Below are 27,202 nucleotides of genomic sequence, written 5' to 3' on the forward strand. Positions count from 1 at the left end.
TTCATGGAAGGAATTATACCGAACAATCAATATTATAGTCGTTGTTTGAGGATTGACCCCAACGATAGTGTAAATATTTTTTTTTAAGAAAAATCTAATTACAAGCGATTCTATATATTAATACGTGTATCCATTCAATATGATTGGTCAAAAAATAAATTTTATTAAAAATAGTACTAATTTAAATTTAAAATATGAAGGCAATAATATTAATACGCAGATTGGTACGCAAACTTGCTTGTATATAACAAAACTCTTTTTTTTATTATTGCAAGTCTATTTTCTTGTTTGTTTTCATAATTTTTCTTAACCCATTTCATTTCATTATTATAATTTTTTTGAAATTTTCGTATAAAATAAAATAAACAATTTAACTTTTTTAAATTTTAAAACAAAAATAATATTAAAAATATATATTCTAATAATATTATATTTAATTTTTAACTTTAATCTCAACTTATTTCATCTCATCTATAAAAATAAATGAGGCATTTATCTTCTAATTGATCAAATAAGCAAAGTGATTGCATTTAGATGTTGAACTGAATTGTGTTAAATTGAATTGAGATAATAAAATATTGTTAGAATATTATTTTTTAATATTATTATTATTTTGAGATTTAAAAAAGTTAAATTATTTATTATATTTTATGTTGAAATTTGAAAAAATTGTAATAATAAATTGAGATGAATTAAATTTAATTTAGCTTCCAAACGTACCAATTGGTCGAAAATTTTAAAACTAATCATTTAAGAATTACTCTAAGAACTTGGGATTTTGATAAGCAATGATTGAATTTGACTGTATTGATGATATAGATACAACTCCTTTACAATTCAAGTCATTTTGTGTTAACGTAAGCATGCCACTTCGTTAAATTGAATTTCAATTTTATAAAATTATCTTTCATTTAATATAGTGTTGTAAAAGAGTTTTAAGTTAATCATTTTCCAACTAATTATCAACAAAAGAAATTCTCAAGTTTCATATCTCATTCTTACCATCACTAATATTGTAGGGATTCTTCCAATGATTGAATAATATATATATATATATATATATATATATATATATATATAGTCAAATGAGAGAATCAAGCAATTAAGCAAGAAAAGAAACCTAAAATTCATTCACTAGAAAATCATGGATACTCATTTGTAGTTACACCATCAAAACCTGTATATATATGCTGCAAATCTGGATGCCGTTGGAAAATGTATATGGTACAAATAACCACTATGAACAAAGGAACAACACACTAACTCATTCTCTCAGGAAATTCCACAGCTGAAAAAAGGGTCTGGATGTTTTGTTGTCTCGGATATTTTATATAGCAAAAAGCTGGTATGAAACTTTCAGGAAGCATGCACAAGATCACCACTCAAATAAAGCTCCACCAAGATGCACGATCAATGAAGGTTGGGGATTAAATTGCTGAAGATAATCTCAATAAAGACTTAATGCCGTAGTATTGTCTCCTAAAATGGCGCAGACGGAGAAACAACCAATGAAACCTAGTTGGCAGATATATTGCTGGACACAAGATTGCTGCAATTAAGGTTGATTGACGTATAGGACCGGTACCAGCCCGGCCATCTTGCCATCCCTCACAAGATTGCTGCAATTAAGGTTGATTGACGTATAGGACCGGTACCAGCCCGGCCATCTTGCCATCCCTCCCAGGGCGTTTCTTTTTCACCTGCAACATGAGCAGCAGTACATTAGGCAGAAAGACTAATACTAGTAAAACTAATTTCTTATCTCCAGAAAATAGTAACATCAACAACACATTCCAATCAGTTTTTTTTTTTTTTTTTTTTTTCTTTTGGAAGATTTCTTAGTATAAAAGTTGGTTTTCTTTTTCAATGTTGATCTTCAAACTCTGTACACTTACATAAAACCAGCCATCCACTTCGTCCTCAATCTCCACCTCTTCTCCAGTTGTTAAATTTAACTGCAATGAAAACCACAATTATTACTCATTCACCTAGAAATTTCATCTAAAAACTATTTGTAGATTAAATCAGCAGTGAAGTCAACTAACCTCATCATCTCCACCTGCAGTGAAGTCGTAGAGCGCCGTTCCAAACTTTGGATTTCCAGACGAACTGCGCTCCTCTTCTCGGGACCCAAAACTTTGTGATCCACGCCCAGCTAAGGGGTTCTCAAACGACTCAAATGCATATGACGAAGGCTCTTCTCTTATCTGATGGAACGGAAATCAACGTACAAAAAACATGAAGATTTAGTGATTTAAATCACATTGTACAATCAACAACTAGATATATGTTTTTTCTCTTGATAAGTATAGAACAAGAACTTATAAAAAAAAGTATAGAACAAGAAAGAGAAAGGCAATAAGACTAACCGGAGAACCTATACCCTCATACATTGAGGCACCACCAGTGGATGGATTGCTAAACCTGCTTGCCGCTGACCTCTCCTGTTATATATAATTATGGGAGTCACAACTCAAATTGTCTTTTAAACTAGGAGAATTTATTAATCATGAAAAAAAAAAAAAAGTTTTTAAACTGAAGGGGGCATCTAAAAAATGTCCCATATTGATCTGGTGGCTGTCAACCAGAGATGTCACGTCTGTCTTAAACAGAATCTAATAAGATGGGTCTTGTTCCGTCCAAGTACAATTTCAGTTTAGGCTCAATCTTCTGGGACTTATCTTTCCATATTCATTTACTTTCATTTTCCAATTTCAATTGAACTAATGTAAAATTGAGGAACAATATGCTCAAAGTAGAAAACAGCTTTGTATTAGAAAATGGTTAACATGCAAAAAGAAAAAAAGAAAGAAACAGAGACTGCATCAAAATCATTATTAGTCATACTGAAGTTTGTGAAGCCCCATATGTGTTTGGCCGTGAACTGAACAATGAAGGGTAGCTCATTCCACCAAAGTGGGATGATATAGAAGATTCAACTGATCCTGTTGACTCCGGCGAAGATGTCCCAGATGACCTTGCATCATCTTCCTGTGATCCAAGAAAAAGATTAGTTATATAAGTGATATAGAACTCTGATAACAATGGCTGCCATCGAGCAGTCCTTATGGATACTACCAAGCTCTAAACCAATGCTGAGCCCAACTTCAGTAAGATTTGGGAGAACTCATACCTCCCTTTCGACAAGTTAAGAGAGAACCCTTACCTCTAGTTCTGAAGTCTCTAAAAGAGTCTTTGCCCACATATCATCATAACTAACTGAAGGTCTAGAGATGATGTTCTCCTCCTCAACATCAGGAGCATCAGCTCCCACGCCAGCAAGAAATTCATTAACCTAGCACAAAGTAGAGATAGAATGATCCTCTTGCTAAGCGGATTGAAATCAAATGAAAAAGACATGTACCTACAAACATTTATCAGAAGATGCTAAATTAAATATACAAAATTTAAAGACTACTAGAATCCATATTCCACTCACAAGTTTATGTTCAAATTTAGCCTGGTTTGGTTACCAAGATGAGAAGTCTCATCTCATATAATCATTACAACTTTCCCAAACTCCCACACAAAATATAATAAACAATTCAACTTTTTCAAATCCAAAAAACAAATATTATATTAAAAAATTATATTCTAACAATATTTTATTCAACTTTTAACTTTTATCCCATCTCATCTGTGCAACCAAACGAGTTAGGCCCAATAACTATTCATCAAAACCTACTTAACACAGTTTTCCCATGTAAGGATGAAAGACAAATACATCAAACAAAGTCCACACTGGTAGAGGAAATTATTTATGCAACTAAACAATTAATTTCGTCCTTTTGACTTAATTATCTAGCAAGTAAAAGGTCCTTAATCTATTGACTAATGAAACATGACTTTGTGCATATATTGGTGATGTCAATCTTAGCATGGCAGAGCCCCATGAAAGGTTGTCCCCATTATGTCGTGTTTATGTGTCTGTGTGAAATGTATGTAAAGTTCCCATTACAATGCTGAGAAACATGTAAAAATTCTTTTTAGGAGAGGAAGCTAAGAACAGATCGCTCAACTCTGATGTTTAGGCATTTGCATCTATTATAAAAATTATAAGTACATAGGCATATTAGTATTTTAAGGATAATACAGTGACCACGTTTGGCTTTCTAACTGTTAATAATAATTAAGAGAAAATTCATGTCTATTTCCTAATAAGGGAAAATCAGTTAAGCACAGAGGGCCAGAAGCAAAACGCATGGGAGTGTGCTGAAGAATGCGCAAAATGAAATAGATATACAATACCGCACAAGGCTCAAATTTCCCAATTTATGTTTAATAACCAGACATTAAATTCTTACCCTGTTCATTGCCGGTGCATTGTTTCCCAACAAGTCATCATCACCAAGATTTGCAGCCCAAGCATTTACTAGGTCATCATCGAGAGTATCAGGCTCAGTAGCAGCTGGTTTAGATTCATAGACAAGATCAGAAATTCCAGTGGCAACAGCGGGATCATTGAAACCAGCTGACGCGCTTATATTGTGCCGTGTGCGATAGATGTCAATAAGTTTTACACTGTCATAAGATTTCAAGAAAGAAGGGAGAGGGAGGAAGAAGCAAAGACAATAATGAAAAGAAAATATTAGAAACCATATTCAGCATATAATTACAGAAAGACCAGAAAAAATGAAATACAACTAAATCAATTTGAAGAAGTTCTCATCACAACTTCCATAACAAAATCTATCCCCAGAGCTTGTAGAGAGAAACCACTTTCAATGGCATTTGGAAAAGTTTATCACTATAACTCATTCTTGTGAACATAGCATAAAACAGGATAAATGTAGTACCTTATTGGCCCCAAAGGTAGGTACTTTGCTCTTGGGACGTAACAAAACATGGAAACAAGATCCAGCAACTTCTCATGGGTTTCATACAGTTTCTTAAGTTCTTCATCTGTCCATTCTTTTTTTGTGTTGTCATGATTCCGTATTTCCCTGTTTTTCCACCAAAGAATTTGTACGAGTAAAAAGGAAAGATATTTTTTAACTAAGCAGCAAAACAAAGGTCATAAAAGAACAAATACAAAACTTCATTTCTTACTTTATCAAATCATCTTGTGCTCTGTACATTTCATCAAGAACCTTTATCATAGGACTTATTAGAACTCCAAGGCCAGTGCCACTGGCTCCTTGATCTTCCCCATTACTGAGATGCATCTCTGAAAATTGAGACTGCAACCCACCCTGTGCCAAAGTATGTAAGAATTCATAGATCTGTAGCCTAAAAGGCTCACCAGACCTGATTGCCATGGTTGTAAGAGCTTGAGCAGCAATGATTCGAATCTGCGAGTCCACATAAGAAAAAGGAAAAGAAAAGCAGCAATAAACATTATCTTCGATTTCAAAAAACATCTTGGTAACAAATATGATACCGATCTAGAACATAAAAAACTTATGAAGTTAGGGCAGTTAACATTCCAATTTAAGTTATTGGACACCAGTTCAGAATAGTGCAAGTCATGTTTGCTAAAAGATACAAATTGAAACATATTGACATCTTTTTTTAAATTTATACCTTTGGATAAAATGAAAGGCAACACCTATGGGAAAACAAGTTAATGAAAGCCTTACTACATTCTTTGTGCACAATCATCTATATAGTACAGCAAATTAATGCATGGCAGATTAATGCTCTAAAATCAATTAACCTTTTAGTGTAACAGCAGAAACACTCCATGAATTATTATAACCCTCAATCTTTGATCATGTGAGCCCATATTAGAAGGGTGGTGAGTTCTATCACCCCACCAACCATGTTTAGAATACTCAATTGTGGTCCCAAGATACGTGAAGTAAGAAAGCCACCATTGGATGATTACTCAAGTTTGAGTTTATACCTCCCAGCTGCCACTGAAGGCACACCTTTGAAGCCGAGTCAATGCACCAGCTAGAGTAGGGTTCCGGGAACTGGCAGCAGCGACCATTTTATCTGCATCTAACATCATTAATGCTGTACCAGGTGGGGTTGCAGATTCCCAAGCATATTCAGAAGCAGCATAATTTGCATTTTCTCCAAGAAACCATACCTGCAAGTATATTCATTTCCAAGCATATAAGTCATAACATTGCAAGAACTATAGCCCTATCATGATAGGATTAAAGAGAGCTGAAGAAGTTTATTGGTCAAATAGGAAGCTTACTGCTGCTTGTACTAGCCTCTGTAATGCCAGTGCAGACTTTGGATCAGATGCAGAAACACTGTCCACTGATGTAAGCCCCAACATTGACCCAGGTTGTGGCGGTGGTAGATCAAGTACAATAGTGACTGCCTCCAAAGCTGTGTGTTTTCCATCAGGACCAGCCCCAACAAGGCATGTCTGGAAATGGAATCATAAAGCATATGAATGTCATTTCTGGATAATTTCAAAGAAACTACTATTAAAGCAAAGGGCATTAGGCAAGTAAGAAGGCATGCAAATTGTAAAAAGGAAGAATGATAACAGCAAAGAACAAGAAAAACCACTGGTGTAACTAGAATTTACCAAGGTAATCCTTTGCCATAAGTGAGATTATTTTTAATAAAATTAGAGGTTCTGTCCTCTTTCTTAAAAAAGACTAGAATATACTCCGCTTCAATTTAATTGTATATCAGAGCGATGATGGTTATGATTATAACAACAACGCCACCACCAACGACGAGTTTTGAGGGGAAGAGTTTTTTGCTGCGTTATTTTCTTTGGCAGACACGGATTCCTAATTCTGCCCTATGTCACATAAATCTTGATCCATTTATTAGCGGCAATTGCAAATGCAAGGACAAGATGGGATTTTGAAGAACCAACTGTAAAATGCAAAATTTTGCAGTGGGAAATTTTCAATTGTATTTGGCTGTTCTAAAAACTGAGAGTTCTTCTACTGCTTCACGATGAGGACAACTATCCTCATTTAGAAATATTCAAGCCTACCGTTTTTAGTGTTGCTTGGTCAATTAAACACCTTAACCCTACCCGCACTCAGTAGGCAAAAAAAGGAGAATGAAACTAAATGCATGATCATTTGCCTCGACCAAACAAAATGCTTGATTAAAAAGTTCTCGGGACCAAGGTTTTGAAACATGCAGAATAAACAATAGGTTGCATCATTGATATCTTTCATCAAATTTTTGTCAACATTATCCAAAAATATTCTCAAACAAAGCAAATGCAGGAATATATATCATAAACACATAAAACACTAGAAAAGTGAAAAGAGAATGAAGTCATAAAGACAGGGACTGTATTATTGTAGGTGAAGAATGCACGAAAACCTACTTTCCATAGTAGTTGTAACACATCAGCATCAATCTTCCCAGGAACTTTAGTAGCAAAAACCCTTGCGATCTCAAGAAGAGTGACAGCCATATCTGGAGTTGCCTGATGAAGCAACAATGGATCTTATTACAAAATAAATTTTATAACAAATGGGAACATAGCATCACCTCAGTGCACAACAAAAAAAAGTAACAAAAAAATTCTTTGAGAACCATTGATTGTACAACAGAAGTAACAAACACGGTATTCATAACTAGCCTCCTACTACAACTAGTACTTCTCTAGAATATATTTATAACTTTGTCCCAAGTTTCTACCCCTTGATAAATGTACAATAGCAGAAAACTTCATAAAAATCTAAACTTAATAATATCAAAGAAAATGCAAAGAATAATGGCTTTGAAATGAAATTTTCATACCTTAAGATAATAAGTATGACTTACATCCATTACATACCTTAAAACGAGCATGCAATGTAAGTAAAATATCATTCAATAGTGTTGCTGGCCAAGCTGGATCAGAGAGCTCCGATGCAATAATTGATTCCAGTTCATCAAAGGAATCATGCGGGCTTTGCATCCAGATTAATGCCTTGATTACCATAGCTCGAACATAAACACATTCGCATGCTACAGTTGTACGCACTACTTCCATCAATGAAGCTAATAAGCCTGCAACTGTATCCTTGCCACCTGTTCCATTTGATAGAGAAGATGTTTTTCGGGTATCTATGAGCAAGTAAGAATGAAATGCAATTAGACAATTATCCACCAAATAGCCTAAACAAGCCCATTTAAAAAAATAAATAAATAAATAAATAAAGATTATTCAAATATAACTACTTCAAAATGAATGCAGACTATGGGCCAAACTTCTCGACTAATCCTGGGGGTGTACAGGCCCTCGGTAAAGAGTTTTCCACAAGTACACCTCGGGTAATTCAAAAGGAAAATCCCAACCAGGCCTTTACCACTTAAACCAACCCCTAGGGGTTCAAACTTGTAATTCAAAATAAATTATAATAAAAAACTATTTAATCAACATAAACCAACACTTGTTGGAACTAAAAGATTGCACCGTTTTAAATAGCTAAGAGAGTGAAACTATCACAATTTTTAATTGAAACTATACAGCAATTATGAAAACTGAAAAGATGAACAATTCCAAGTCACTGGTATAGATAACAGTACCCCAATGAACACTGAGTTACCACAAAGTCACTGGCATAGATAACAGTACCCCAATGGACACTGAGTTACCACAAAGATAACAGTACATTCCCTTTAAACCCCAATAAATAGAAAAATATGGATCCTATTTAACCTTGATACTGAAAGCCCATTCAGAACTATATATCTAACTATTTAATAGTGCATTTGCAGATTGCAGAAAGAATAATTCAAACTACATAAGTCCTGCTCATTTATCAATAACAAATTATGCCAAATATATCATCTAAGGTGATCCAATCAGTTGCTCCATATAATTTTCATATAATCATGTGTAATATAAAGAAATACTGAACTAAAGACGAATCTAAACTAAAGATAACATAACCCAAGTGCATATTACACATAGGCTTGATGAAATAATGCTATGGAGGTGGAGAAAATACTAATTTTCAGGAGGATCAGCCTCAGTATTTTCCCCACCTCCATGATATACCATCTGCATCACTTGTGTACAACAGTTAGGGACATCAAACTACCATGAGTAGAATAGAATTAAACAAATTTCAGTAGTAATGTCAACCACTATGGAGGACAAACCAAGTAATCCATATAAAACCAACCTAAAACACTAACAATAATAAACTATGCCCAAGACGCCATATACAGCTTTCACAGGTTAATAATCAGGATCCATTGTGACTTTATATACATAATTGCTATAGAAGAGATGGACCAGAAAGCAAATAATAAAAAATTACTTTCCGGGTGTGAGTTCTCATTAGTATCTGAATCATGCGAGTCAACAGTATCCGCAAATGTATTAACATGAGCTCCTTCATCAATATCCTGCAAACCTAGAGCAAAAGCAGCAGCCCGACTTTTCCCCATCTCCTGCACAACTCTGGATGCTGCATGAAGTACTGGCCTAGAGAAACTACGGAAAGAACTCTCCAATCTGAATCATGGCAGGAACCAAAAAATAAATGAACTTCAATTAAAACAGCCAATGCATGTAAAGGTAGCCACTGACAAGCTATTTCACTAAATTTGAGAACACCTCCAGTAGAACCTTGCAAGATAAAATTTCTAATATCAGATAGAAAAGGGGAGATGTTTCTACCTTCTCATTACAAGTTTTATAAGGGGTTGTGGACGCCTTGTCTTTTGAGATTTATCTTTTTCCTTTGATGACACAGATGGAGCTTCTGGAAACTTGAGGATCTCCCTGGTTAAACGGTACCAACCAGCAGCTCGCTCTTCAGTCCTACATTAAGCAAATGCAAGGAAAAAAAATTACAAAACTTTGACTAGGAGTGACAGTAAGGAAAACATATCCCAGTAAATACTAAAGCAGTGTGACAAAACTCCATGCAATGCTGCTCTAACCCCATGAAAGATGAAAATGTATAACATGGAAATGCAGGAAGAATAATGCTTTGAGATAACAAAACAAACCTTTCTGTGTTATCGTACTTTCCCAGTACACATAATATTGCCTCAAAGCAGACTCTCTCGCTAGGATCCAGGAGGAGTTGATATAGTACCGAGTTGAACTGAGATTTTATATCCGGCCTCTCTATTGACATGATTTCAATAAACCTATCAATTCAAGCATATTGCACAGAAATAATAATTGAGATATAAAAATTTACCATTACTTACCATCTAGTGCTCGAGCTCTTGCTATTGTATGGCACAATTTGGCTAGTGAAACTCTAGCAAGAACGTCATGCAAATGCAAAACATCCTGCAAAGCACCTGCTTCGTACAACATCCAAAAATGGTAACTTTTCACAAGAAGCCGGGCCAAATAACAACTCAAGTAAAAGATGAAATAGAGATAGTTTGCAGACTCCAATTAGACTAGAAATCCATTTACTACAAACGTAACTGTGACACATCTTAGAATAGACTAAGCCCCTAGCAGAAGAATCAATTCATTGAAGCATCAATTTCTCTGAGTCTCAGAAACTTCAAAGAACATAAGAGTCATTGTCCAAGTTATCAATACCATGAATAAACTAAAGGAGGTAGTGTTTAAAAAGTGTGTTTTTTATGTAACAAGAAGTAATATCAAAATACAAGAAGTCTCATTGCACTGGCTGTATACAAAAAAATAAAAAAGGAAAAAATTACAAAATAAAATTAAAGAGGGACAGACCAATACTGTCATATGCACCCAGCCAATCATAGTATCAACTAAAGGAATAATTTGACCGAGTTGATATAAAAGCTCAACAGCATTGCAGATCTGATATTCCCTTTCTCTCCCCAAAGTCCATACGCACCAATCAACATTGAGCAAAAATGTTGATTTAGCCATAACATCATGGCAAAGATATTGATTCACATTTAATTATCATATTCGTACTCATCAAAAAAAAATTATCACATTCAGATCCCTTTCTGTTAAAGGGAAATTTGATGAATTTTCTATATCTATACAGAACTGACACAAAGTGCTGAAGCCAAGGGCTAAATAGTCATGAAAGAGTTTCTTCTTCGCACTCTTGCAACTCGACACCGTATTAACAGTGAGAGAAAGATGCATAGAACTCAAATGAGGAAGAGATCCTTTTATTGTGTATTATGTTTGCTATTGATTTGTATTGCACGGACTCAAAAACCAGAAACTTTAAAAATCTAATGAGGTATTACCATATGTAACTTCAGAAACCAACACTAATCCACAATAATGGTAAGAAGAGGATGCCAAAAGACAACAAAGAATGGGAAAATACCTCCAGGTTGTGCAAGCTTTCCTGCAGAGAGATTATAACAGTACAGAGTCAGAATACATTATAATCACCAAACCTTACTTCCAGCATCATGGAAACAAATATATTTTCATGACAACAGATGCCTTGTGAATGTGAGAGTTTAATAGTCAAGTCAAGTAACCTAAGGCCATCGCAACTGCATAAGTATCTCTTGTAGCTAACTCCGAGAGAATTTCCAATGCATGCCTCACAGCAACAGGATCAGCAAATGAAACTCTGCCAATTTGACACCACTAGTTATTGACAATAGACAAAACATAACAAAACAGGAATGGTTAGATGTACCATAACTATGATGAAATTGGTTAAAATTAAAAGCAGCACAATAAGCATATTAAAGATATTCACACATAGGCTTGCAAGTGGAACAAACAAAAGCAGATCAATGAAACTAGGGTTCCTTGAGCAAGAGATAATTATCCAAAGGACTTGCAGCCACCAATCTACATATATATAGATTAAGCAAAAACACAAAGCATTACCAGACTAAAAAAACCAGGATTTCCAAACTTATATCAAAAGATCTGTAGAGGATTAAAAACAATTATTTATATTTGGTTCACAATATACACAACTCAAATTAAATCATATGAAAGAAAGGACAGAAAGGTTTCGTAAAAAGGAGAAGTGAATTGCAATTATAAACTTCTGCCATGAATGAATCAACAGAGGTTTTAATGGACTAGAAATAAATAACAGATGCTTCAATCTAAAAGTTCTATCAGTGGACAAAAATGAGGTAAATACAAAAAAATATCCATATCTTGGCAGGGCCTAAACATGAAAACAAAAGTTAGAGTAACATGTGCATACATATATTGGCCCCCATACTCATATTGTCAAATTTTAAAGATTCTACGGACTGTAAATGAAGCCTCACAATGCGAGCATGAAACAATAGCTATATACAAACTGAACTGATTTTCTATTTTCAAGGGGACATGGGAAGAAATGTTACTTATCGAAAAAAAAAAAAGGGCAGAAAAGAAGTAGCACATCTCGAACAAATTAAGCAACCATTGTGGGGTTTCAAAATCAATCCTGCCATTGGAAGACCAACAGAGGCCTCCTAGGGAAGTGGCTATGGCTGTATGCCAATGAAAGAGATAGCCAATGGAAAGTGACATGAAATATTGTAGTGCTTTGGGTTGTTGCAACTCTAATGAGGTGAGTAGGTTCTATGTAATGACCAGGGGAAAGGCCATGTCACTTTGGGGCCTATATTCCAAAAGAACGAGTTAATGTTACAATCGAAACCCGTCATAAAAAGAACTTCTCCCTCCTAGAAAATCTAGGATCCCATCCACTACCCTCATTCCTCAATCCAAGGTATTATATTATATCTTATTCTGCCCCCTTAAATTTCTACATCCTCGTCAAGTCATTTTGTTGTATGTGGCGCGACTTAAGTCCCACAATTCTAACTAAGATTGTCTCTGACCCATTTGTAATAACCCAATAAAAACTCAAGCCTTATGGGCCTGTACTCCAAAAGGATTATTCAATGTTATAATTGGCCCCGTGGTAAGATAGCTAACACTATTATACAAGCAGTTTTTTTGTCTCTTTTGCTTAGACTAGGTGATGCTTAGACTGGTGATAATTTTTTTAGCAAGTTGGAAATGAAGACTTGGGAGTGATCACAGCAGGCTCTTGTGGATAATGATTCTAATCTCTTCACTATGGTGCACATGGTGAGAAAGAAACAATCGGAGTTTCAAAAATAGTATAGGCACAATGTAGGAACTCAAAGCTTTATTTTTAATACACATTTTTATTGGATGGAAAGCTTCCCATTTATATTTCTGTAACTTTAACTTCCTATATTTTCTTGATTTCTTTGCTTTCTCTAGTTAGGTGTATCTGATGTATACTCCCTGTGCACTTTGATAGCCGATAGTGCCTTTTTAATCATTAATAAAACTTATCTTACTTACTGAACAAGCATTGAATTAGTTCCTTTTTATGAGTAATACTGCATTTTTTTCCCTTCTTGGGGGGGACGTTCCAAGAATTTATTATAAAAACAAAGAACAAAAATCCAATAATATTTATAAAAGAGAACCCAAAAAGCTAGTGCAACTCTGAAGGACCAAAAAGAAAGGGGGAAAATCGCAACATAAATCAAATCCTAGAGTTTCATGAAAGAACAAAATCCACAAAGAAAAACTTCTGTTCACCATCAAAACCCACTATGTCACTGCTTCAAGTATCCCACCATAACCTTGCAACAGGAAATCCAACACCTTAAAAACAATCAGTGAAAGAATGAACAACTTACCCCTGTACAGCACGATGAAGAAATGCGGGATTTCCAGGATCCAGAGGAAGTCTTCTCAAAGCACTTAGTGCAGCATATTGCAAATTACTCCGAATGACAAACTAACAATTAAAAGAAGTGCATAAAATACCATCCAGTGATCATCTACGAAAACCAAACAGATAAAAGCATATCGTCTAAAGATAAGTATAGAGAATAAACAGAAAGCATAGGATGTCAATGAACAAGTCTGCGAGACAATCAGACATGCATGCATGCAATAACACAGATGGTAAAATTATCAGAAAAAATGTCCCTGACTAAACCAAACCAAAATCCGCTATCCACACACTTAAAGCAAAATTCTGCTAGTAGAAGTCCAACACCTTTGTTAACTCATTGTTGAATTAACACGCTATCAGTAGTAACCCCTTTCCAATGATCATAAGCATCATCAGAAACAAAAATGAAAAGAAACTGGTTCCCAGACTTGGTGCTGGAAATCTCAAGATACTATCATTATACTTTTTTTTTTTTTATCATTATACTTTTTTCCTGGCAAGATATCATATTAATCATTGAGGTACTTAGAAAATCACAAAAAAACATGCAATCCAATGAAATGATAAAACACACAGCAAATAGAGAAACTTATGATGAATTACTATTACCTCCTTATCACCACCTTTAGCCCCAAACACGCCTTTCTTACGTTTTTGTGGGCCATCAGCTACCTGCAAATCCATATATTAACACTAAAAACAAGAGAACTTGAAGCATAATTTCCGTGAAACTACGATAATGTAATGAACATAATAATATGTCATGGAATAAAAACTAACTTAATGAATAGGAACACAATTAAAATGTCTTAACTTATGTCAAAGGTGAGATTATATCAATGTCAAATAATTATCCATGCAACGTGCAACTCATTCACATGTATAGTAACACCAATTGTCAATAGTGTCACTTTCTTCACATCCATGCTAGAGATACATGGAAGTTTTCTGAATTAACCACCCATCATAACTACCAAACATAACTCCTGAAATCCAAAGCATGGCATCAAACCAATTATAACCAGAACCTCCTAGGGCTTCCTAAACAATCGATTTAAACTCATAGTGCAGACAATAGATGAGGGAGCTATTGATACAGAAGCACAAGATATCATCACTTAGAGGGCATGTAGAGGTTTTTTATTTGCTGTCGCTGCTACCTTTTTTTATATGTATTTACTGCTGCTACCTATTCCAAATTGTACCCCATTCTTACACCTTCAGGCATTAGAATGCATTTCAGCATTCTCCATTCAAAAACATAGTAACTTTTTCATCACAAAGTTATCATGGGGCTTTCAGCAGGCTTCCATTTCAGATTTGTTGATTCGTTCTAATGGAGTTGTGCAATGGGATGTTAGTTTTATTAGAGCTGTTCAGGATGGGGAACTTGATGAAGTTGCAGATTTTTTCAGTTTGTTGTATTCTCTGGATATTGGAGGAAATTAGAGGGATCAAATTTACGGAAGCATACAACGAGTAAAAAGTTTTATGTTCGATCATACTATAAGGTGTTGACTGTTCAGCATCACTTTTCTTTTCCGTGGAAGAGTATTTGGAGAGTTTATGTGCCATCCAAGGTTGCCTTTTTTATTTGGACAGCATCACTTGGGAATATTCTGACAATTGATAATTTGAGAAAGCGTGGCATGATTGTTATGGAGTGATGCTCAATGTGTAAGAAATATGGTGAATCGGTGGATCATTTACTTTTACATTGGGAGGTGGCTAAGGTGTAATGGGATGGTGTGTTTAGTAGAGCAGGGCAGGTTTGGATAATGCCTAAAAAAGTGGTTGACTTACTTGCATGTTGGAATAGGCCTCAAAGTTATTCTCAAGTGGCAGCTGCGTGGAAAATGATTCTTTTGTGCATTATGTGGTATATTTGGATGGAAAGGAATGAGCGGTATTTTAACAACAAGGAACGTACTGTAGAGGAAATCTGGAAACTTTTTGTGTCTTCCTTGCCTCAATGGTTTTCATCTATTGTACTTAATGGAGGGACTGTTCATGAGTTTTTGTTTTCATTTCATAATCCTAGAATGTAATTAGGTGTTTCTTTTGTATACTTCCTGTGTACATAGGTTTCGCCTATTTCATTCGATGAATAAATAAATAAATAAAAATCATGGTGCTTTCATTTTCTGCAATTACAAGATGCCATTCATTGTTGTAAGTAATAGACAGACCTAATTAAGCAACGAACTTCCTCTGATCACATCAGACACCTAAGTCATTCACCTTATAATTTATCCAGCAGTGACTGAATCCACTATCCAATTGATCTTCTTAAACTTTATTCTGTTTTCAAAAGAAAACTAAAAAGTGTGCTCCTTTTTCATATAAATTTTAGCAATGATTTTGAATACGCCACCTGATCATAATAAATCTTAGCAATGAGAATACGCCACCTGATCATATAAATCTTAAGTTCTCAACTCAAAAGCTTCTACAATATCTCAATGAAAAAATCAAATGCATTTAATCAATGGGTTTCCATCACCTTTGACACTCATCAAAAGTCTCTAGGTCGCCTCAACTAGATAACAAACCACAAAACGTAAGCATCATCCCCAACAACCAAAAGCATAGTTTGAGTGGAGCGTGATAGACGTTCCCATCACCTTAAGCTTTTCAAACAATTAGTTATCCAACAAGGTATTAAAACCTGGCTGTTTATGTCTTGGTACCCCCCCCCCCCCCCCCCCCCTCTCCTTTCCTTCCACTCATTCAAGGCTCATGATTGTAGGTTTTGCTCTGGGCTCCATGAGCAGCTGGGTGAGTTGCACCCAGGGAGGGTGTGAATGTAAAGTGTGTATTAAGTTTTATATAACCGTCATCTTTTGGGATATTGTTATCCTACACGAAATAGAGGCCAACCTAGCGAAGTACCAAACTATGTTCTTCCAACACAAGACTAAGAATATTTTTATAAAAACTTTTAAGATAATACAACATATAAGCCTCTAGTAATTACAAGTCTACAAAGAATAGTAAAGAGAGTAGCATTCTCGGTACATATTTATAGAAGAAACAAAATCGGACAAACCTTATCAAGTATGCCAAATACAATTTCATACAATCTCGACAAAATGTCAAAGTTGCTTGAAGGAGCATATGTAAGAGCCTTTAAAGCCTGCAATCTCCGTGCATGAACTACAGAAATGATGAAGGAACAAAAGCAAATCATTATCTATAGCCACTTCAAATAGGACTCAAATTTCAACCATAAAAGTAGCAACCAATTACTCTGCATGGAAAGACTAGATGGTGGGGAATAAATCATTTTATTTCCTTTTAGGCAGCAATTCCTTATCTCAAACTGTAAAATAAAATTACACTTACATTACCATTTTTTTTTTTTATCTGTAAACAATTTTTTATTGATCAAAAGAGAGACAAAAATGCCCAAGTATACAGGACATATACATGAGCAAGTTTATGTCTAGTTTAAAGATACAAGGAAATCATGCAAAGGCCTGCCATGAAAATCAATTACAATCGACCAATGAAGTAAAGTGTTGAAAAACAAAATTCTAAGCTTTTCCATTGATCTCTCTTTATCTTCAAAGCATCTTGCGTTCCACTCCCTCCAGATGCACCACCATAGGCAAATAGGTAACATCTTCCATATGGATGCAATTTGAGAGTTGCCCCTAATACCTCTCCAGGAGGCTAAAAAATCATATACCCTTTTCAGCATCACCCACGCTAACCCCAATCGTGCTAAGACTTCAGTCCACAAAGTCTTAGCAATCTCACAATGTAGTAATAGATGGTCAGCAGACTCACCGCTCTTCTTACACATGTAACACCAATTCATAGCTATAATGCCACGTTTCCTTAGGTTATCTATAGTAAGAATCTTCTCCAAATAGGCTGTCCATACAAAAAAAGTTGCCTTTAGAGGTGCCTTTGTCTTCCAAATGCTCTTCCATGGGAACGGGGCTAAGTTGTGCATGTTCAAGGAATGATAGAAAGAGCTGGCCCTAAAAACTCCCTTCTTAGAGGGACGTCAATATATCTTGTCTTCACCTTCCCCCGACTCACGAGTGGAGTACACAAGGTCACAAAAGGCCGAAAAGTCCTCCATCTCCCAATCTTGTGCATCTCTATGGAAAGTGAGGTTCCATTGGGAATGGCCATTGGAAAAGATAATTAAATCTGCTATTAATGCTTCTTTCCTTCTTGCTAAGCTATAAACTTGTGGAAAGACATCCTTGAGTGCCCGATCACCGCACCATAAGTCATGCCAAAATTTTACCTTCACTCCATTGCCGTCTTTGAAGCAAGTATGTGCTGCATAAATGTCCCACCCTCTTCTAATATGTTTCCAAAGCCCAACTCCATACTTCATTAGAACAACACCCTCCCCATGATTCCCTGTGCTTCAAAGCAATGAAGGTTCGCCACAAGGCCTCCCATTCTTGGTGATATCTCCATAACCATTTGCCAAGCAAGGCTTGGTTGAAAGATTTCAAATTCCGTATACCCAATCCTCCTTTGATGGGGGAGCAAATTGTGGTCCATTTCACCAAGTGAAATTTAAACTCATCCTTGAACCCTCTCCAAAGGAAATCACGTTGAAGTTTCTCCATGCGATGAGCCACCTTGGCGGGGAGCGGAAATAATGAGAGGAAATATGTTGTTAAGTCAGAGAGAGTGCTTATTATGAGAGTTACTCGGCCCCCTTTGGATAAGTACGTCCGCTTCCAACCAGCTAATTTCCTCTCCATTTTTTCTAGTATATCATCCCATATGGATTTCGATTTGAACGCCGCGCCCATCAGAAGGCTGAGATATTTCATGGGCAACTGAGATATCTTACACTCCAAGATGGACGCCAGACTCTCCACATTGAGTACATACCCCACTGGAACTACCTCTAATTTAGCCAAATTCATCTTCAACCCTAACACGGCTTCAAAACATAATAATAAAGCCCTCACTGCTCGAATTTGCTCCTGTCTGGCCTCACAAAAGATTAGTGTATCATCAGCAAACAATAGGTGAGAAATGTTAAGCGAACCTGAACTTGCCTCTCCCACTGAGAATCTTGATATGAACCCTCCCTCTACCGCCCTTGAAATCATCTTGTTGAAAGCTTCCATCACAAAAACAAAGAGAAAAGGAGAAAGACGGTCTCCTTGTCACAAACCACGAGAGCTTTTGAAAAAATCTTTTGACTTATTGTTCACCAATACGGAGAAACAAGCCATAGAGATACAATGATGGATCCAGGAACACCATTTAGTGCCAAAGCCGCATCTCTTAAGCATATAAATTAGGAAACTCCAATTGACGTGATCGTATGCTTTCTCCATGTCTAACTTACATAGGAGTCCCGGCTCTCCCGATTTAATACAACTCTCCAGACATTCATTAGCTATAAGTACTGAGTCGAGGATTTGCCTCCCTTGAACAAATGCATTTTGAGGCTTCAAAATCAAGCTTTCCATCACCTTGCTCAATTTGTTAGCCAATACTTTGGATAAAATTTTGTATAGCCCACCCACCAAACTAATGGGATGAAAATCTTTCACTTCTACGGCACCGGGCTTTTTGGGAATGAGTGCTAAGAAAGTTGCATTAAGACTTTTCTCGAACCGCCTGCTTCCATGAAATTCATGGAAAACCTCCATGATATCATGTTTAAGCACTTCCCAACAAGTCTGAAAAAAAGCCATGGAGAAGCCATCGGGACCTAGAGCTTTATCGCCAGCCATACCCTTGACCATCGACCTGACCTCTACCTCCTCAAAAGGCCTTTCAAGACGTTCCACAACCTGCAAGTCAAGAACATCAAAAACCAGCCTATCAAGTCTCGACCTCCACACAAATTGTTCCGAAAACAACTTATCATAGTAATTGATAATGTGGTCTGAGATCTCAATATGGTTGGATGAGACCACCCCATCTATCAACAGAGTATCTATAGCATTGTTCCGCCTATGTGAGTTGGCCACTTGGTGAAAAAACTTGGTGCATCTATCCCCTTCCTTCAACCATAATGCTCGTAATTTCTATCGCCATGATATTTCTTCCAAAAGAGACATCCGTTCGATGTTCGCAATCACTTGGGATTTGTGGGCCCGCTCAGTTTCAGAAAGAACCCTCTCCTCTTCCACACCCTCCAAGCCCTTAAGCTCCTCCATTAGAACAGTTTTCTGACTTTTCACATTACCAAACTCTTGTGTATTCCACTCCTTCAAGTCCTTTTTCAAAGACTTTAATTTGCAAGCTAGCGTATAGCTAGCATTATCATGGAAATGGTAAGAAGACCACCATTGTCTTATTCTGTCCAGAAAACCCTCTGACTTCAACCACATGTTCTCAAAGTTGAAGTACCTTGGGCCTCTTCTAATGCCCCTACAATTCAAAAGAATGGGAAAGTGATATGAACACAACCTGGGTAATCTCTTCTAAATGAGATCCGGATAGCGTACCACCCATTTCGGTGAGATTAGAAATCTATCTATCCTTGACCAAGATGGAAGATCTTGGTTGCTAGACCAAGTGAAGGAACCACCTGCTAGAGGAATATCCTGTAAATTCTGTTCAGAAATGAAGTTAGAAAAATCTACCATGGGTGAGTTGAAACCCGAAACACCCGATCTCTCACTTGGGAAATGAGTGATGTTGAAATCACCTCCAATACACCAAGGTAAGTCCCATATGCTGCTAATATCGGCCAACTCATCCCATAAAGCTTCGTGACTATTCAAGATTAGGCCCATAAACACCTGCAAAAGCCCATTGATAGCCATCCATGACATTCTTAAATGAGCATGCCACCACATAATCCCCCAAGAAATCTTCCATATTTTCCACTACTCCTTTATCCCACATTACTAGTATGCCCTCGGATGCTCTATTGGATGGTAAATAATGCCATCCCACTTGAAAACAACCCCACAAACTCCTAATGATACGAAGAGAAATGACTGCCAGTTTAGTTTCTTGTAGGCAAACAATGTTTACTTTCCAATTCTCTCTCCCCGTACATCCAAGAAAACCCTAAGGAGACCGCCACCATCCCCCATTGCCGGCAAGTGACCCCTCACAGCCGTCATAGACAAAGCCGACAGGCCCCGACGACTTCGCTGAGGGTCGTCCGGCGTCGGTCCTAAGGAGAGAGAAATCCTTACGAAGTGAGAAAACCCTAGATCTGCCGCCACCCACCCTTGCCGGCGAGAGATACCGCACCGTTTCGTCACAGATAAAGCCGACGGACCCCAACGACTTTGCTGAGGGCCGTCCGGCGTCGGTCCACCCTCCGGCGACCTAGATTTCTCTGTGTCGTTTCTCAGAGTACTCCGGCGACCCCCACGACGGCTCCGTTGGTCTTGCCATCGACACAGAACGAGTCGACACTTCTGGCAAGTCTTCTGGGAGTACTCCGGCGTCAAGCAGTGGTCTTCAGCCATGTCCCTGTGTCGCAGATTTAGATTATTTGAGATGACGAATGGTTGTTGAAGGAGGGGAGTTCGTCAGCATGGGTTCTTCTATGGAGTTGGTCATAGAATCTAAATTCTTTATATTGATGAAGGAGGGGAGCATGTTGGTTCTGGGTTTAACAACAGTACAGTGGCTGGCCAAGGCCATGGAAGCGTGCACAAAAGATGAGAAACAAGATTTTTTCTTCATTGTCCGGGAAGGTAGACGCAGTTTCACAGCGCATCGTTGCTCGAATGCTCGAGGATGTTATATGGCGGTGGAGTAGTATGGAGGTGGAGGGAGGAGGAATTTTATTTTCATTCCTGAGGAGGGGAGCAGTAGCTGGAGAAGGATGGGGGAGGTGCTGCGTGATTTTTCCTTCAGCAAGAGAGGGAGTGACGGTTTGGAAGGACAAGGTGCTGTAGGACATGGCTTTGTCAGGGAGCCGCGTAGCAAACATGTGGAGAGGCAGCTCTAAAGACGGGTCAGGCTTCGGGAGTTCAGAGTGAGGAGGGTCTACAAATTATGCCTCAAGACCAGCTTGTCGAGATGCACAATTCTTTAAAAGAGATGGAAACCCAACTTGGCGAGTTGAAGGCAGCGATAACTATATTGTCTAAGAAAATAGACCGGCTTTCAGTTGGAGGCAACAGGATTGTAAGTAACAAGATAGGCCCGAATTCTTTAAACTCAGAAAAAGGAAAATGGAAGATCGGATTCGGCCTTGTCCCTATAATCAAATCCAGGAGAGTATGGCGGGTCAAAAGGAAATCTAGGTTATTTGAAGCGGGGTCTACATCGGGTATCGGCGTAGAGACATCAGTGGAATGTCATTCGCCTCATGTAACACAGGATAGACCGATAGCCGGTATTACACCTTTGGTCCCCGAATAAACTATGGCTCCCTCGTCAGAGTTGAAGGAAAATTGAATACTGCCGAGGTCTAAAGGAGATGTAGGATTCACTATCACCCTAGAGGTGAAGGGACTTGCTGTCACCCCAGAATCTCCAATGGAGAGAACCAATGGAGTTGCTAGAGAACCTATGGGTTTGGCATTGGTGCCTTGTGTAGAGTCAGGAGTGCAATTGGATACTGTGTCTGGGGATAACGTTGCTCCCCTGGTCTCTCTTCCTCCAATAGCAGACTGGATTCTACCTAAAGTTAACAAAATTCAGCAGTTTGTGGGAATCTCACATAGAGGATGTGAAGATCAATTTAAAGACCTAATCACTGCGATTGAGGCAAGCCACGCGCTTGAAACCAAATCAAATTTCAAGAAAAGCAGGGAGTTACAGCATCTTTCTTGAGCAATCAACTACGACGCTAAGGGTGGTAGCTCAACTAGAGGTAAGTCTAAAGGGAGGGCATTGTGAAGACGGGAATCAAGGGGTTGGGGTTGGGTGTTCAGGTAGAGTTTTAGTTCTAGGGGAAACAAGGGGTTGGGGTCAGGTCTGGTGTATTTTGGGTTGTTTTTCCACGGGCTTTTTGGGTCATTAGGGGCTTTTTGGATCATTTTGGGCAAGATGTTTTCTTGTATATATTCAGTGTACTTGGTTTCTCCTTTTGATATATATAATTTTTTACTTATCAAAAAAAAAATGTTTACTTTCCAACTTCGGAGAATGGATCTAATACGTAGGCGTTTATCCACGTCACTGATCCCTCTCACATTCCAAGACAGTATTTTAGGCTTCATTAACAAAAGAAGTGTCCCTTCCTTTTGCTCTATCTCTCCCCGAAGTTCCCTCCTTATTATCATAGTTAATGTAGTATTGCAATCGTTTCAACTCTCTCTCCTTTCTAACAGCTGACTTCATTACTGTAGATCGACCGGCTTCCATGGCTACTAGGAGAGCCATGAATTGGTCTTTATAGTCATCACAGGAAAGTCCCACCCAACCACAAAGCTCTTCTACTTTTTTTAGTACCCAATCTAATGCTTGAGGTGCAATATGAGGTGGGAGCATCTGTAAGGGTGACGGGCTACCCATCTCCTCCTCCTCACTGCCCTCAGAGTCCACAAAAAGACTCAACAAACTGGTACCCTCCCCTATTGGCCTTATCTCCTTTCCCACGACAGAATCCACTCCCGCCATGATAGAATCCACTTCCTCCACTCCCGACACGAAGAACACCTCATTTGACGCACCCATAACTTCCTCAACAGAAATCAAAATTTTCTGCGTCTGGTTCGAAGGCAATGACTTGACAACAGTAACCAGGGCAGCCTCGTATATTTGTCCCAAAACTTCCCCTTCCCCAAAGGGACTGCTCACACCCTTACCACAACTCACAACCATCTCCACAGGCCTTGGCATAGTTGTCTGTGCGCCGGTGACCTCCGTCGTGGTAGTCTATGCAGTTATCGGGCCTTCATGAACATTAGAAACCTCGGAAATCCCTCCTCCATACTCAGATATTGCAACCTCCGCAACGGGACCTCCATCAAAGCCTCTGCAACCTTCGGAAGGGTCGACTGAAGCTTCGCCGTCAACGGTGGCTCAAGCCCACGCATCAACGAGCCACCAACAGCCTGTGATTACTTCCTCCAGAATGGGGAGCACAGAGCGAACTATTCTTATATTACCATTAACTGAGATAAGTGGGCAACCACGGAGATTCATAAGGACACTTTTAGATTCAAAACATGCACAAGCATGATTCTACCAACAATCATTTAAACACAAGACTTGGCAGTTTCAATCACCCTATCCTCCAGGCCTTTAAGTAAAAAATATAAATATGAATAGTTTCAGTTGGTGTCTATTATATTTGCAAGTTGTAAGCATAATTCCTAAATAGAAAAAGTGCTTAGGGGTCACTCTTGTATATGCCTCATGTACTTGGGCTATGCCTATATATCTCATCAATAAAATCCTTGTTTTACTGATAATAAAATCCTAATTAGACAAAGTTCAAATCAAACCGCAACATCTAAAGATTAATTCATTACATTATTTTGCATTTAGCACAGATAAATCTCTAACCAAGCACAGAAAGGAAGATTATAACATATTAATTTGTTCTTGCGTAGTTACTTACAAAGAAAAATTTGTTCTTAGGAAATGACAAAAACTAAATCCTCTCTAAACAGAACTATACAGGTGTTAAGTTTTCAAAGAATCTTATAAACAATAATAAAATGGAGATGTAATGGTTAGGGAAACCAGAAGCTGGAAATGAATTCATATGAAATGTTAACTAAGAAATGACTTTACACTCAGCATCAGCACTGGATGCCTCTGCTGTAAGCTGTTCAACTATTCGCGGTACAACATCAGCTCTTGTCACCCCTCCAACAGCATCAATGTCAGCTAGAGCATCCCAATTTGGAGTAGGGATCCCACCACCTGTGCCTAAACCTTGTGCTCCAGTATCCGATAAAATTCTGGCCAAGTAATAATATACGTACCGTAGAACACTCCTATCTTCACACTGCTGATTGAGCTGCAGAAAAGGGAAAATACAAAAAGAGAGATAAATACATAAATCATAAATGCAAAATGTTAAAGTTGTTACTACATAAACTCAATAAAAAGATCTACAACTAGTGTGGCATACACTCAAATCAATACCTACACAGCCTCCACCAAGTTTAATATTCTCAAAGAAGCTATCAGGAAAAAGATGTTAAAACAGTCACTTTAAGATGCATGCTAACTATAATTAAAAGCTCTACAATGGAAACAGAAGCTCCCTACACATACAGTAACAAGATACAACAGCAAAATCTTCACTCCCAAATAATCTCAAACTAAGATACATGGTGCAAAGTTGGTTATTTTCAACATAAAAAATAACAATTTGGGATCTACAGAAGTTGATGTCCCGAGTACCCTCCATGCAAGCTGAGGTAGAATAGAATAAAGGAGGAGCATGATCTCATTTCTATGTCCATTTAATCACTAGCACCCAATTCCCAAACCTATTGAATTAAAACAACTAGAAAACCAAATGTCATGAGATTAATGCAAAGGCAAACTCAAGGTATTACAATTATCCATTCCATAAATTTCATATAGAGATCTCCAAACCAATAAATGGTCAAACGTACCAAGGCACCTAAAACTGTGGTTCATTGTGAATCATATGTTTCAACAATATCGCATCACGCAACAGAAGATGAAACAGGCAATTGAAGAAACTGTACTCGACCTAAGTTATGCCAAAAGATAAAAATTATATGCTTGAAAAAAATAATTGCAACAGAAAGAAACAAGGAATTACTCATACCATGAGAAGAGATGGTGCCAATGAAGGGTCGACTGAATTGTACACAGCAAGTTTGGGAAATACATGATGCACCAACTGCTTCTGAGAGCTTTTCTACACACAAATTTGTCACGGTAAACGAAGAAAACAATAACAAACTCAGGAATCTCCAAGCCAAAGAAAAATCAGCTTAAGAAATATTAGGAGAGTGATATTTACTTGATCAGATGTTGCAGCCAATTCGTGAATACTCCTCGCCAGTTGTGAATACGAAACAGGCTATAAAGATGAAGCAAACTGCATTAAGCACCAATTCAATCCAACCAAAAAGAAAATTTCACTAACAAGAGAAATCTGCAATCAGTTAACCTGTGATATTTCAAAGATCTTAGTTCTTTTTTCCGATAAGTAACAAGTGCAAGAAATCCAGTTATCCAGCATTTTTTTTTTAGTGATTAAACAGAGCGTAAAAGTACAGAATAGGCAAAGAAAGAATTTAAACAAGAGCAATTCAACGTTCCACGGAATTCGGCATAAACTATGACACATTTCGATTTTCCACACTTTCTCAGCTACCAGCGAGGGCGAGAGTAAGAGAGATGAAAAAGGGATCACCTTTTTCTTCTGCTTCTGGGGCATGATGTTGGTGCGGACGGGATTAAGAGCGGCCTTGGCAACGGAAACGGTGTCGTTGTGGATCTGCATGAGCGTAGCTCTCTTGGACTTCTTCTCCGTGGCCGGCTTCCCCAGCGCCGTGGGTTGAGCCGAAGAAGGACCCGGAGTCGGAGCAGCTGGCGCACCGGAAGAAGCCGGAGCAGGAGTAGGGTCCGCCGTTATCAGATCCATCAGCGTCGTCCCCGTCGAATCCTGCCACAACGGCAGATCAAAGTAAAATAAAAAATTCTCAAAAAAAAAGAGAAATGGGAATATGATTTTGGGATCTGAGGAAGCTAATTACCGCCATAGTAGTTCTCTGTGAGAGCTTGTGATCGGAGAATAGGAAGAATCTATTATATGTCTGTGGGTAAGCAGTCAAGCGGAGAGGAACGAACACGAACAACCATTTTCTGCCAACGGCATTTTCTCGAGCATTAAAAAAATCGTCGTTTTGATTTCGTAAACGAACGTTGTTTTGAGTTTTTAATTATTATTGTTTATAACTAAATTAATTTCGGATCAATTAACTTCATCTTTAATTTTGAAATAAAATGTAAAACAATGTTGCAAGGTTAAAAAACACAACATTAAGGGTGAGTTTGGTTACCAAACTCACCTCAACTCATCTCAATTTATCATTACAACTTTTTTAAATCTCAATACAAAATATAATAAACAATTCAATTTTTTTAAATTTTAAAATAATAATAATATTAAAAAATAATATTCTAACAATATTTTATCATCACAACTCAACTTAACTCAACTCACTTTAACATCCACACACACCCTAACACTTAAACTATCTACAAATATTACTTGAAGAAAAATTATATTCTTAAGTCAGTATATAGAATATATCTAATAAAATATATCTAATAAAATATTTACTTGACATAATTTGATTTAGAAAATAAATTTTAAAATTTAAATCTTATATATCAATTTTTTTCATTTAAGTGCATGTTTAGGATTACGGTAAAAATATAGTTTATAGTTATAAGGCTTATAGCTTATAACTTAAGTAATAAATTTTATTATTTAAAAGTTATATATTGTTTAGTAACCATATGTTTAAAACACTTTCAAGCATGTTATGTTTATTTGGAAACAAATTAAAAAAATGTTTTTTAAAGTAAAAATAACAATCATTTTATATTTTTAAAGATTATGAACATATCCATAAAAGTTTAAAAATTATAATTATCTTAAAGTTGTACGGATATTTTTACCAATTTCTGTATTTTTAAAATTAGAACTACATTCCCCATTATCTAAAAAAGTACGTTTTTTGAGGAAAAGTACCAAAATAATAACATGTTTTTTAACTTATTTGAAATTAAAAAGTACTTTAATATGTAAC

At 37.1% G+C, this 27,202-nt stretch overlaps 2 protein-coding genes across 4 annotated transcripts; both read right to left on the reverse strand.

Annotated features, from left to right (window-relative positions):
- Positions 1–1,102: 1,102 nt before the first annotated feature.
- Positions 1,103–26,301, reverse strand: LOC121242548. Of its 3 annotated transcripts, none has more exons than XM_041140424.1 (28): positions 26,141–26,301; positions 25,798–26,049; positions 25,402–25,461; positions 25,204–25,296; positions 24,189–24,417; positions 16,582–16,688; positions 14,142–14,204; positions 13,492–13,592; positions 11,332–11,426; positions 11,172–11,192; positions 10,093–10,188; positions 9,886–10,006; positions 9,551–9,694; positions 9,189–9,385; positions 7,715–7,986; positions 7,259–7,360; positions 6,149–6,325; positions 5,846–6,034; positions 5,050–5,291; positions 4,797–4,943; positions 4,305–4,521; positions 3,167–3,295; positions 2,848–2,991; positions 2,370–2,444; positions 2,046–2,207; positions 1,896–1,955; positions 1,678–1,700; positions 1,103–1,607 (listed from the first exon to the last, which is right to left on the reverse strand). In XM_041140424.1, exons 1-28 carry the CDS (start codon positions 26,144–26,146, stop codon positions 1,556–1,558), a joined length of 3,576 nt encoding a protein of 1,191 aa, XP_040996358.1. In that variant the 5' UTR covers positions 26,147–26,301; the 3' UTR covers positions 1,103–1,555. The 3 variants fall into 3 exon arrangements, with proteins under 3 accessions (XP_040996358.1, XP_040996359.1, XP_040996357.1); XM_041140425.1 differs by having other exon boundaries at positions 1,103–1,585; positions 1,656–1,700; XM_041140423.1 differs by having other exon boundaries at positions 1,103–1,540; positions 1,626–1,700.
- On the reverse strand, positions 22,574–24,182 carry LOC121242550. The gene is made up of 2 exons (XM_041140426.1): positions 23,638–24,182; positions 22,574–23,248 (listed from the first exon to the last, which is right to left on the reverse strand). Exons 1-2 carry the CDS (start codon positions 23,645–23,647, stop codon positions 22,656–22,658), a joined length of 603 nt encoding a protein of 200 aa, XP_040996360.1. The 5' UTR covers positions 23,648–24,182; the 3' UTR covers positions 22,574–22,655.
- Positions 26,302–27,202: the final 901 nt, after the last annotated feature.

The sequence above is a fragment of the Juglans microcarpa x Juglans regia genome, chromosome 8D, assembly GCF_004785595.1.
Source record: "Juglans microcarpa x Juglans regia isolate MS1-56 chromosome 8D, Jm3101_v1.0, whole genome shotgun sequence".
NCBI lineage: Eukaryota > Viridiplantae > Streptophyta > Magnoliopsida > Fagales > Juglandaceae > Juglans > Juglans microcarpa x Juglans regia.

Excerpts from the sequence above, each read along its gene's own strand:
- LOC121242548 (XM_041140424.1), bottom strand. Across the intron at positions 11,193-11,331 it reads TGCAGTTGCGATGGCCTTAG|GAAAGCTTGCACAACCTGGA; the intron begins GTTACTTGACTT and ends ATCTCTCTGCAG. Across the intron at positions 1,608-1,677 it reads AAAAAGAAACGCCCTGGGAG|GGATGGCAAGATGGCCGGGC; the intron begins GGATGGCAAGAT and ends CAATCTTGTGAG.